At 28.9% G+C, this 12,347-nt stretch overlaps 1 protein-coding gene across 1 annotated transcript; it reads right to left on the bottom strand.

Moving 5' to 3' along the window:
• Positions 1–418: 418 nt before the first annotated feature.
• LOC135963978 (uncharacterized) lies at positions 419–7,241 on the bottom strand. The gene is made up of 6 exons (XM_065516008.1): positions 7,158–7,241; positions 6,705–7,080; positions 5,890–5,937; positions 4,584–4,591; positions 1,347–1,604; positions 419–1,152 (listed from the first exon to the last, which is right to left on the bottom strand). Exons 1-6 carry the CDS (start codon positions 7,197–7,199, stop codon positions 760–762), a joined length of 1,125 nt encoding a protein of 374 aa, XP_065372080.1. The 5' UTR covers positions 7,200–7,241; the 3' UTR covers positions 419–759.
• Between the last annotated feature and the right edge of the window lie 5,106 nt (positions 7,242–12,347).

The following is a 12,347-nucleotide window of genomic DNA, read 5'->3' as shown; positions in this document are numbered from 1 at the left end:
AACGCTCTCTCTGGGATTTGCTTCAATTTGGAACAGAGTATCCAAAATTTGCTTGCTTCGTTCTTGGCTTCAAAGGATGAGCAGATCTTTTGGCTCCACAAAGTTGGGAATTGATCATAGCTAACAATGGCTAATACTTTGAGTACATTTTTATTGTACAAATGTTAAAAAATAAAAGCTAAAAATTTAAAAAAAATTCTAATAAAATATTAATTCAATTCAAAATGAATTACTTTAAGTTGTTTAGTTCATGGTAAATTAAAAATCAAATATGAATCATTCATTTGCAGCTCAGCTACTGAGTTGTAAATTAGTTTGTAGAGCTTACATATGAATAGAGAAGGGTATAACAATATAAAAAACATTTATTTTGAATAAAATGTGTAGCCTTTCAAAAATATACAAAATTAGCAATGGATGCAATTATTTTTACTTTTATTAAAGCTTTACTCCATATATAATGCTCAGCTTTGCTTATACTTTTATTTGATTTTCCACCAACACAATTTCTTGGAGGGGTCAAGATTTAATAATAACTTTATAGAAATAATTACACGTGCTGTGATTATAATATAATAATTTATACAATGCATTTGAATATTTTTTTTTGCTAAAAATGATTACCTTACATTTAATTTCTAACCAATTATAAATAATTTTTGTTTTTTATGCCAATACTGTTTTAAATTTATAAATAATTTTTCGTTTTTTTTTTCGTATTTTATACGGTCATACTTATAGTAAATAACAGCACCACGCTTAAAACATTTTGTGGCCATTGCTCTTTCTCAATGCCTTGCGATAAGCCACCGAACCATTTGTATTATAATTGAAACGCTCCCAACAATTATACTCCTCGTACATCCAAGCACACACATTCATGGTTTTTCTTCTCTCATTTGGTACACGACATACCGCTACATTTTCCATATTTACATCTCTGGGCGGACCAAATGCCTTGAGCCAATTCTTTGTAACCCATTCGTTATTGTCGTCATACAATTGAGCTCTGGTGGCGAAACAATTAAAGAGGCAGGGTATGCGTTCACCTTTTGGAAAGTGATAATATTCCAAGAGCTGTGACATGCTAGTGGCCTTTTCATTAATACACTCCAGCAGATGGGAGTACGTAACAATGACATTTAATTCCGCCTAAAAAAACAATATATATATTTTTGTTATTAGTTGTTAAAATGGGAAAAATGATTTCGAAATTCTGGAAAATACTTAATTTCTAAGGAAACTATGTATGTCTTGGAAAGTTTTTTTTTAAAATTAAATAAATTTTAAACCAAATTATTAATGATTTTTTTCATCAATTATTTCCACATTTTGCTTCTACTTACATCCTTCAAGCATTTTAAACCCTTAAAAGCATAAGTACATCCATTTTTAAAGGAACGACTGAATTCATAACGACAATAATTGTACAGATTTTCACCCAAATCATCAACAATTTTTTGTTTATTCCAACGATGAAGATCAATGTCAAACCATCCCTTCTCGGCCACTACACATCTGGCAAAACAAGGTATTTCCTCAAATGTCCAATTGGAATAATTTTTTAAAATCTCTAACAGATCTGTGGTATTGATTTCTGGATTCTGATTGTTGTCTTGCAAACATTGACGCAAAATATCTTTATTTTTGTCATTTTCTAAATTGCACAATGACTAAAATATGATTTGATTAGTATTTGTATTCGAGAGAACACAAACAAACATAAATGGAAAATTTTTTGTTTTTTATTTCCTAAATATTTTTAATCATTTACTTGAGACTCACTTGTTTTATAATAAATAGAAAAATGGCCAAAAATATAGAAAACTTCATAGCAAAGATTCGATTTAATTGTTCTCCTTGGCAGTGCTCTGTATGAACTGTATGTATATATTTTTTGTCTGTGCAACATATGCTTCTTCTAAATACTCACACACAACTGCATGTACAGTACATTACTACACCTTATCTGTGTTATCAGTGGGAAGCGACTCATTCATTCTGTGTAAAATATATAATTGAAATCAAAAGGTTATCGAATTTTAATTATGAAATCGGTATGTTATAAAAAAAGAATAAACAATAAATAAAAGAAAAATAATTCATTGTAAGTCACTGACTTATACTAGGTCATTGATTTAAAATAGCAATGCTCTCTCTAAATAAATAAATAAAAAATAGTTTATTCAATTTAGTTAGCATCCCAAATAAATTGCTCTATTTTAGTAGTGTTTTAACACAGATATGTCTATGTACGTATACAACTAATAGTGTTTCAAGATAGTTTATTATTTATTAAAATAAAATTATTAAATGCATATAATTTCAGAACTGTATACGTATATATACTGTATAGACTATTTGAAATCAAGTGAATTGTGTTAATTAAAATTGGCATATCTTTTAATAATAACTGAATTTTACCAAATTTTTAAGAATTTTTAATATTTATACTACAAATTCCTATTGATTTTGAATTGTCGTTAAAAGAAAACAATTAAGGTTTTGTTAATATTGCAGATAATACCATGCAATTTTGCACACGTTGTTCCTAAAAAAGCCTAAGTAAGCACTGCTAAAAATTCTAAGAATCAGTCAATGATTTCTCCATACAAATTTCTACCTGGAATATGCCACTATGTACATAAATGCCTATAGAATAGCAGTATCCACACAAAACTTAGCAAAAATAAGTTTGATGTTAAAGAAAATCACAAAATAATATTTTGTTTGAATTGAAAATAAATCTGTAACTTTTTACGGATAATTCGATTTAAGAACAAATTTCCCCTAGCTATAGAGGAGGTTTACACACCAAGAGTGGTGTACCTCGGGTATATGAACATTTCAAAAGATGTCAAATTTTTATTCTCAATCCGATTTGAGAGATTTGTATACATGCGGAATCTATTATAAGAAATCTACATTTATTGTTGAGAATTATATAATTCCCAATAAACTTTTTAAAAATACCAAGGTTTTTAGGTTTTCCTTTACCAAATATTTCACGTAAAACATATATATTTTTATACCCTTCACCTTCGTGAGAAATTACAAACGGAATGACAAACTTATATATACCCTAAGTTTGTCATTCCGTTTGTAATTTCTACATTTTTCATTTCCGACCCTATAAAGTATATATATTCTGGATCCTTATAGATAGCGGAGTCGATTAAGCCATGTCCGTCTGTCTGTTGAAATCAATTTTCTGAAGATCCCAGATATCTTCGGGATCCAAATATTCAATAATTCTGTCAGACATACTTTCGAGAAGTTTGATATTTAACAGCAAAATCGGTCCATAAATAACGGAGATATGAGCAAAAAACCGGGACAACCTCTATTTTTTACCTATTTTTGATCTATATCTGGATTATTAAGTCATTAATATAGACAATATGGATATCTGATGATAGATATTTCAATGTCCATTGCAACGATGTAGATAAGGCTATAGTAAGTTAGACCTACAATGGGTCAAAATCGGGAAAATTATCTTTTAACCCGAATTTTTTTTTTCAATTAAAAAAATTTTTTTGTCAAACATTTTTTTTCAAAAAAAAAATATTTAAAAAATTTTTTTAAAAAATTTGGAAAAAACTTATTTTAAAAACAATTTCAAAAAAAAAAAATTTTGAAAAACAATTAAAAAAAATTAAATTTTGTTTACTGAAAAAAATTTATTTTAAAGTAAAATTTGGTGAAGGGTATATAAGATTCGGCACAGCCGAATATTACTTGTTTTGCTTAGAGCCGATTGAAACGCAATATATATGTGAAATATTCAAAAGAAGAACATTAACTACTCAATTTTATGTATGTATATCAAACAAAAAACTAAAATTTTGTGAAAATGAGCGAATTCTCTTAATTGTGAATAAATTCGAAATGATTCGAATTGATTTTTATGACCGATATCTCATTTTGTTGCCATTATATGTGGCTTTATGACAAAATAATAAGGCTTAACAATTTCTACCGTTATCGATTTTTCATGAGTTTTTAAAACAACAAATTTGTTATTTTTACGTAAAAAATATTTTTTTTACTGAAACGCAACACATATAATTTTTTTGTTACTAACACATATTTAGAGTTAGGTACGCTGTCAAAGAGTTGGACAACTTATTATACTTTGGTAATAAATATTATTAATCGAACATGACGTTTTTTTATATTTTGACGTATTATATTTTTCAAGCCTTCTAGATTTTATTTGAAAATACATATAAAAAAAATCATACTATTTAAGAAATTATTTATAAATGTTATGAATTGAATCAAATGAAATCAAATCATAATATTTATGTTGAAACTTTTTTATGTGTGAGAAATTCAAATTAATATTTAGAAAATAAACATATTGATTTTGAAAAGTCCAATCTTAATTTAAAAATCCAACTTAATATTGAGAAATTGCAAATGAATATTGAGAAAAAAACAAATGAAATTGAGAAAATGAAAATTTATGACTAGAAATTATAAATTCATGACTTAGAATTAAAGTTTATATACATACATTATTTAGGCGCCAAAGAAGATTTTCTCACAATTATTTTAATTTTTTATAACACAGTCACAGAGATACCTAGATCGGTAGTTGAGAGCCAAAAACTTAAGTATGTTGTCAAAAATTTAATTCATGAGAATGTATTGCCGTGTATTTTGTTATTTTATTAAATATTTTTTATTTTCTTTACTGAGATTTCTATCTTTTCCCTCTTTCTCTTATCGCGTATTATGGGGACATTTTAAAAATATTGATAAGAAGTTTGACAGTTTTATGACAGAATAGCCTCGATATGAACTACCAGTGCTACTTGCAATACAACATCGTATATTGTAGATACATATATTGTTGCATCTAATATCTCTTTGGAATTGTTTTAATTATTAACACTTTAAAAAGAATTTACAACACTTCAGTTTTATGTTTTTGCATTGATTCATTCTCTAGCACACTTATATTTATTTAAAATTTAATAATCTACAATTTCGTTTCTACATTCTTCATATTTCTGGACATTAAAAAGCAAATAAATTCTCTATACATCCAGGAACATGAATTACGTGTACGTCTTTGACCCATAGCCAGACAACCGGAAACATCAGCATTTTCATCGGGGAAACCTAATTTCTCAAGCATATTGTTAGTATTCCATTTGCGCAAACGATGATTGAACAATTGCAGCTTTTCCACAAAACAGCGTGTGTAGCAAGGTATTGGCTCCTTGACGGGATAATCGCTGTATTCGGCAAATCTTGACCATTCATATTGATCAAATTTGTGTAGGCAATCTTTCATGGCCAATTTAGCGTCAGCATTTAAGCCCTGCATATCTTCTATAACAACAAATGGGTCATTTTCAAGCTGTAAAGGAAAATAAGCTTATTAGGTTTGATTTTTTTTTGATTTAATCAGGGCTATTCCAATTCTAACTTTTGGAAGCATAATTACAACAATAATATGTATTTTCCTGAGCATTATAAATGTTTACACATGATTTTTTTAACCTTAATTATATAATTTTCGAAACTTTATTTAATATAAATATTGTTGTAATATGCTTCAAAAATACGGTGAATGATGATAGAGAACAGGAATAGCCATGAATATTTAACTTACATTAACCATACAATGGAAACCATTGTAGGCCACCTCACACTGATCGTTGCCCTCAATTAGTTTTGATTTACAGGCCTCATAGATAACATTGCCAAATTGTTTGATAACATTTGGTCCATTGAAACCCTTTGTTTCGTTATAGAAATCAAACATTTTGCTGAGGTAACAATTAGTAAAACAGGGAATTTCCTCATAGGTGTCAGACCATTGTTTAAACCGCTGTAAACGTTGGGCATTTTCCAATGTTGGACCACCAAAACGATCTAAGCACTCAGCAATGACACGTCCCTCCTTAGCATCGATATCGGCTGATACTAAAGACTATAAACAGACACTTTTGAATTAAAAATAAATTCTTTAATTACACACTTGTAGCACATTTTCCCACCGTAATTGTTATTAAACTAAAACATAAAAGAACTAAATTGAAGGCTTTCATTTTGATCCGGTTTATACTTAAGAATTTATAATGTTGTCATTAAGAAATATAATTATAAACTGACATAATTATGCTAAAGTAGGAACTATTTTTTTGGTGTTTTTAAATAGTTTTAGCAAATCATATCATTGAAAACAAAATAAAAACTATGTATTAGCTACCCTTTTGCTAATCCACAAATATATGCTGATAACAGACATTTAGTCTCTTTAGCAGTTGGGCCAGGCAAAGCAACATTGACAATTGTCAAGTTCACTTCAAGTTTAGTACGTATTTTAAGAGATAAGCTTTTATAAAATCCCCAATAATAATATATTTAAACAAGTGTTTTTATAATGCGTATACTCTCATATAGCAGATTTAAAATTCAAAAGAAATTTTAATATAATTCTCTCTACCTTAAAGAGTGACCTATTTAAACAAAATAAATTTTAAAGATGACATATTTACCTTATGATGTCAAGTCTGCTACAAACTTGAGAGTTGAGAATAAAATAAAATGCTATTTGAATTTAAAATAAAATTTTAATAACTTTCATATAATTTTTACAACAAAATTACAATTGATCACAATTTCTATTTAACATAACTCCGACTGTAATTCCACATTCACATGCACAATTCCTTAGAATCCACCTAAGATTTTACGAACAGCAGGACGATTAATCTTAAGCCAGCAGGAGAAGACGCGGTGAGCAAATGTACAAACATCTGATTCAGATTCATTGTGATCGATACACTTTTCCAAACCGTGACTTATATTTGCCAAGTAATGGGGATGTTCATGGCTGAACTGATAGATAATATTCTTCTCATCGAAACCTTTTCTTTCGCGGAATAATTCCATTTTCTCAACCCAACATTTAACATAGCACTTGGTACGTTTGTGTTCGGGGAATTCGTAGTTGAGGTATTTTTCGTATATCTCATCGGGAACATAATTGTCCTCGCGACATTCTTCATGGGCTCTTAAAGCATCATCTTTAGTACGAAGCTCAAATTTGGCCGAGACCTAAGAAACCAAAAATAAAACATTTGAAGTCAGTTTGTATTAAAATTTTAAACAATTTAAATGTATTTTAAACTTACCACAGCCAATGTTACAAAAATTATAGCCACTTGCAATTTCATTTCGTTGTTATTAAACCGATGTAGTTTTCTTGAAGGTTTATTAAAGACTGCTTCGATTTGATGCTAAGATATTACGATATAAAAGAGATTTCTTGTTTTTCTTAAAGTCATTAAACTGGTTTGTATTTTGTGGTCCCCATGCAAATAGTCGTAAACAAAACCAAGTTAATACCACCAACTGGTTAAGAAAAAAAAATGGAAAAAAAACTTGCATAATATTTTATTTCATATCAAATTAAACAAATACTTATGTACGATTTGTTTTTGTTTTAGCTTTTTGTCCACATTTTTCTGTATTTACGGTAGCATTATACGAGGGTTGTATGATAGTTTTATGATTTTCTGAGAATACTGGTTTTACACAAAGAAATTATAGGTACTATTCATTACTAATGAATATGTACGATTTGTTCTGTCTATAGAATTAAAATATAATATGAAGTAGTTACAATTAAACACCTATTATGTAACTTCCAAATAAATTACCTTTTATGCTAATATGTCGTTTTTAAGGATTAAGAGAGTTTTTTGGACTCCACGACAAAAGTCCCCAAACCTAGAATTAGTTAAAGCCCCTTTCGTTTCTAAATGAAATAAGCCCCTAACGAAGCGAACTAAATCCCTAAGCCAACATAATGTGTCTAAAGGTAGGGTCACACATGACAAATATTTGACGAAAAATACGTAACCACTAAATACAATATATTTGAATTCTTTTATTTATTTCAAAAACTTATTTTAAATAGGATGATTCAAAACAAAAAAATTAGTTTTATTTTATTTGATGCTGTTTGATCTTACAAAACATTTGTAAGAATAAACACGTCAAACAAATTTGTGCTAAAAAAATTGGTTGGCAGTTAGGCCCTGCCGCTAGGGCCTAACTGCACGGTGCTCTCAACATCGGATATAGACAAGCACAGACGCGGCTCCAGTGTGGAAAGGAAATTTCCCCCCTAATCCGAAAAGTTTTAATATAAAAAAGGAAAAGAATATAAAAAAGGAAAAAATTTGGTCTCAGCCGATATAAGTCAAAGTGTACATATACAATAAACTTCGACCGAGAGCCAAGCCCAACAACCATTATGTCACTAACACCACCTCCACAATCCATTTCCTGAGCACTGATCCAATTATTATCTGTTACTTTTAATGGCCCTTTAGCAACAGCACTAAGTAAGATACAATTGCTTGCCCGTAATTTGTCACTAGCACAAACATCATTCATATAAACTATGATCTTCTACTCGCTTTGGGTTTTAAACCACAGCCATCACGTATTCACAGAAGTGATCTTACCATCGGGGCTCAATGGAGCCCCGAAAAATTATTTTTATGTCAAATCCGTGTTACATATTTTTAATGTTCTATAATCGCACTAAAGTTTAAGTCAATATTACGGACACATTCCATCAACGTTCGGCTAACCCAGCCTTTAGTTCGCAGCGCCCTTATCTTGATTAAATGAATTAAAAAACAATAAAATGACATTTGAATATAGTTTTAATAAATATTTTAATGTTTTGTGATGGCCTTGCACTAAAATATTAATTTATTTGACACCATTTATTAGTACCTATTATTTTTACGGATCATCAGAAAAAATAATAAAGAGAAAAGCTTCAAATCATCTCTCGTATTACAGGTGTTGTTAGCAAGCAAGTTCACTTGATGCCAAATTTCTATTCATAACATGTGAGTCTTAATTGTTTTCAGTTATTTAATTTTAAATGTCACTAGATCAACGTGCTGCTAGCTAGACATTTTATTATTAGAAACTACTGGACGTTAAATAAAATAATTTCATTTATTTGCATTTAAACGAAAGAACTGCCAACAAGTTTTTGCTGAGCATTAAAGTACAACAACACATTCTTCAGTCACAATACCTAGTGTGTGGAATTTTGCTAACAACATTTTTAATTAATAGAATTCTTAACTCTAGAATATGGGGGATGTCATGTCAAGTGAACCAACTTTTTGAAATCTAGTATGTCTTCCAATCGGGAAGAAGGTTAGTTCTATTGGATAGTATTTCAGACACAATATTTCAACAAGATCGGAGGAGAACTCTATGAGTTAGAGGCGGTAAAAATTTGACATTTTGGCCAATCAGGTGTTTTTTCTCATCCATGTAACTTATTACATATTATTCTTGGTAAAAATTGCCTCAAATAGTTTAGATAACTATTTCTTCAATCTTTCGAAAAAAAAACAAAAAAATTTTGAATTTTTTTTTCTTAAATCAAAAACATTTTTGACTTTTTTTCAAAATGGGCCTTTTTTTCTCAAAAGAAAGCTTAGAAATGTTCCTTGAAGACCTAGTGGAAAGTCAGAAAAAATACATGGTTGGCCAAAATTTAAAATTTTTACCCTCTCTAACTCAGTTCTCCACCGATCTTGTTGAAAAATTGTGTCTGAATTAATATCCAATAGAACTAACCTTGGTGAAAATTTCATCCCGATCGAAAGACATCGATTTCAAAATTCACTTGACATATATTATTTTTTGCACATTAACATCGAAAACTACCAAAAAATATTCCAATTAGGTGATGGTATTTTTTATGATCGAAATAACGAAACGAATTTACCAAATGTAAGAATTTTGGTAAAACCACATTCTTGTAGTTAAGTATCATCAAATGTTAGTGTTACTAACAAATTAATTACACAATTTTACTCAAAATGAGGTAACATCACTTAACTCTTTCACGAGTTTTTGTGTATAAGTTTATAATCAAAAACAATTTTTTTTTTACTTTAATCAAGGTTAGTTTATTATATAAAGTAAGAAAAATAAATCAAAACATAAAAAACCACCCCATTCCAAGGGTTTTTGTGGAGTGAGGTGGTTAGTATACTAACCACCGTGGTGGTTGACATTAAAAATAGTTATGATCAAAATTTTCGTTTCGTAAAAATTTTTTGGAAATCGAATATTTTTGACTAATGGCCTGACTCACTAAATGCGAACGAACATTTTCTTTCTTATTTTATATTGAAAACAACAAACAAATTTGAATTTTTTTAATTGTTTTCAATAATTAGAAAGAAAGAAAGAAAATGTTCGTTCACATTTGATGCCAGGGTCTAAATTTTCGGACTAAACAAACGAAATAGCAAAGTAACACTGAATACGCTAAACAATAAACAATCTGTGCTATTTTTTATTGAATGTGTCAAAGTCTCTTAAAAAACTGATTTTTACAATACTTTCAAATTAATATATTTATGTATCTAACCGGAGCATCCTGACGGCAAAAAACATAAACGATGACTTAAAAAAATATAATTGGTTAGCAAAATGCCAATAGATGCATAATAAAGTCTATAGAAGAGGTGGTTAGTAAAGTGACCACTAAACCGCAAAGAGTTAAAGGTGAATAATGTTAAAATATTATGTGCTTTAATATAGTTAACAGATCCAGTATCATTAGGTATTCAGAAGTCCAGGTTGCAGGTTACTTTGGCTCCACGTGTCTTAAATGCTGTGATTATTAGTGCCGTAGTGAAATAGTGAATTTATTAAGAACAGTTTACTCTATGGTTTCACATTTGTTTCCACCATATAATTTTGCAGACATCTAATATTTATTGATATTTGTATAAACATTATTTTAAACTTTTGAACGCTTAACAACATAATTGCGTTTTAATAACGTATTTAGTTTGCGATTTTGTTAAACTTTATAATTAAATGATGCATGTTTGGAATTTCTGCTAGTGAGGATACGCACTGTAACTGAATGTTAAAAACAAAATACTCATAAATCTTTACTCAATTAAAGTTTGTATACATACAAATTTACTTCAGAAACATCTCAAAAATAAACAATATAAAGCCGGCAACTATGAAGTAGATATGCCCTTTATGAAAGTTAATACGGATTGGAAATGTTTGCAGAAACTGAAATATTTTAAATAAACCATGTAATTTAACGGCAATTTTAACAACAATTATGGTCAAACATAAAAATTGATTTGCTGCTTATTTAAATTTACAAACATTTATTCGATATTTTTAATCATAATTGTAAACAGACATTGTTTAGTATTTCCGCTGGAGGGTGTATACAATAACAACGTAACATCAAAAGAAAGGCATACAAAAATGACGAGATGATGCATTAAAAATTCTCTAGGCAAATACTGTGAATTTTGAAGCAAAATTAATTCAAGTGGAAAATGAAAGTAAATTTTGTTCAAAATTAGTTAACATGCAACACTTCAGATGAAATAAAAATAAAATAATGAAACCAAAACAAATTTCATTAACATAAAAGAAGAAAACATGAAAACAAGCTCAAATAAAATTTATAATAAAGTGTGTACTACTATGTACATAACAAATTATAGCCACTTATAAAACTGCTTAGATAGACAAAAACAAACAAAAATCAAAAATTTCAAAACATCTAATCATCAAAAAGCCAATAAACCAAATAATTTCTAAAATAATAAAAATGCTATTGTATAATAATTTTAACACTTAAAGCAATATAAAGTGTTTCATATTATTTATTTCCTTAAAATTATATAAACATAAAAGCACATTAATCTCAACCTCAAATTCTACACAGAAACGTTTTAAATCTTACTTCATTTGCGATAACCGCATATTCAATTACTTTTTTAATTGAAACTCATCCATTCATGAGACTTTCATATTCAATTAACAATTATTAAAGTTTTAGAAACATTAAAAACATAACAATTTTATTAAAGCAAATTTAGCATTTAGCAAATTAAAAATACAATTTTACATATAGACGATCAAACAACCAAACACCTTTTACATTGTACTAAGCATCGTCCCACTACGATACTGATGACATCTCGGGATGAGTGACAAAATAGTTTTCATGATAGAAGTGGAATTATTGATAATAACTTTTTGAGTCGATAAAACGATGTCCGTCCATCCATCTGGCTGGCTGGCTTCGCTCCAAATATGTTTTCTATATACAAAAGTCCCATCACCTAATTGGATGATTATAGGTCCATAATTTGTCATGGCTCCATTATAAGGCTCACTTCGGAAAATCACTTTAAATTTATGGAATCCACATAGAATTCAATTTCTGTTGAAGTTTCATAATTTCATGGCGATCGATCCATATTTGGTCATAGCTCCCATAAGTTGGA

Source organism: Calliphora vicina, chromosome 1, assembly GCF_958450345.1.
Source record: "Calliphora vicina chromosome 1, idCalVici1.1, whole genome shotgun sequence".
Taxonomy (NCBI): domain Eukaryota; kingdom Metazoa; phylum Arthropoda; class Insecta; order Diptera; family Calliphoridae; genus Calliphora; species Calliphora vicina.
Note: the sequence above shows the minus strand (reverse complement) of the source record. Positions and strands in the feature narration are given on the sequence as shown.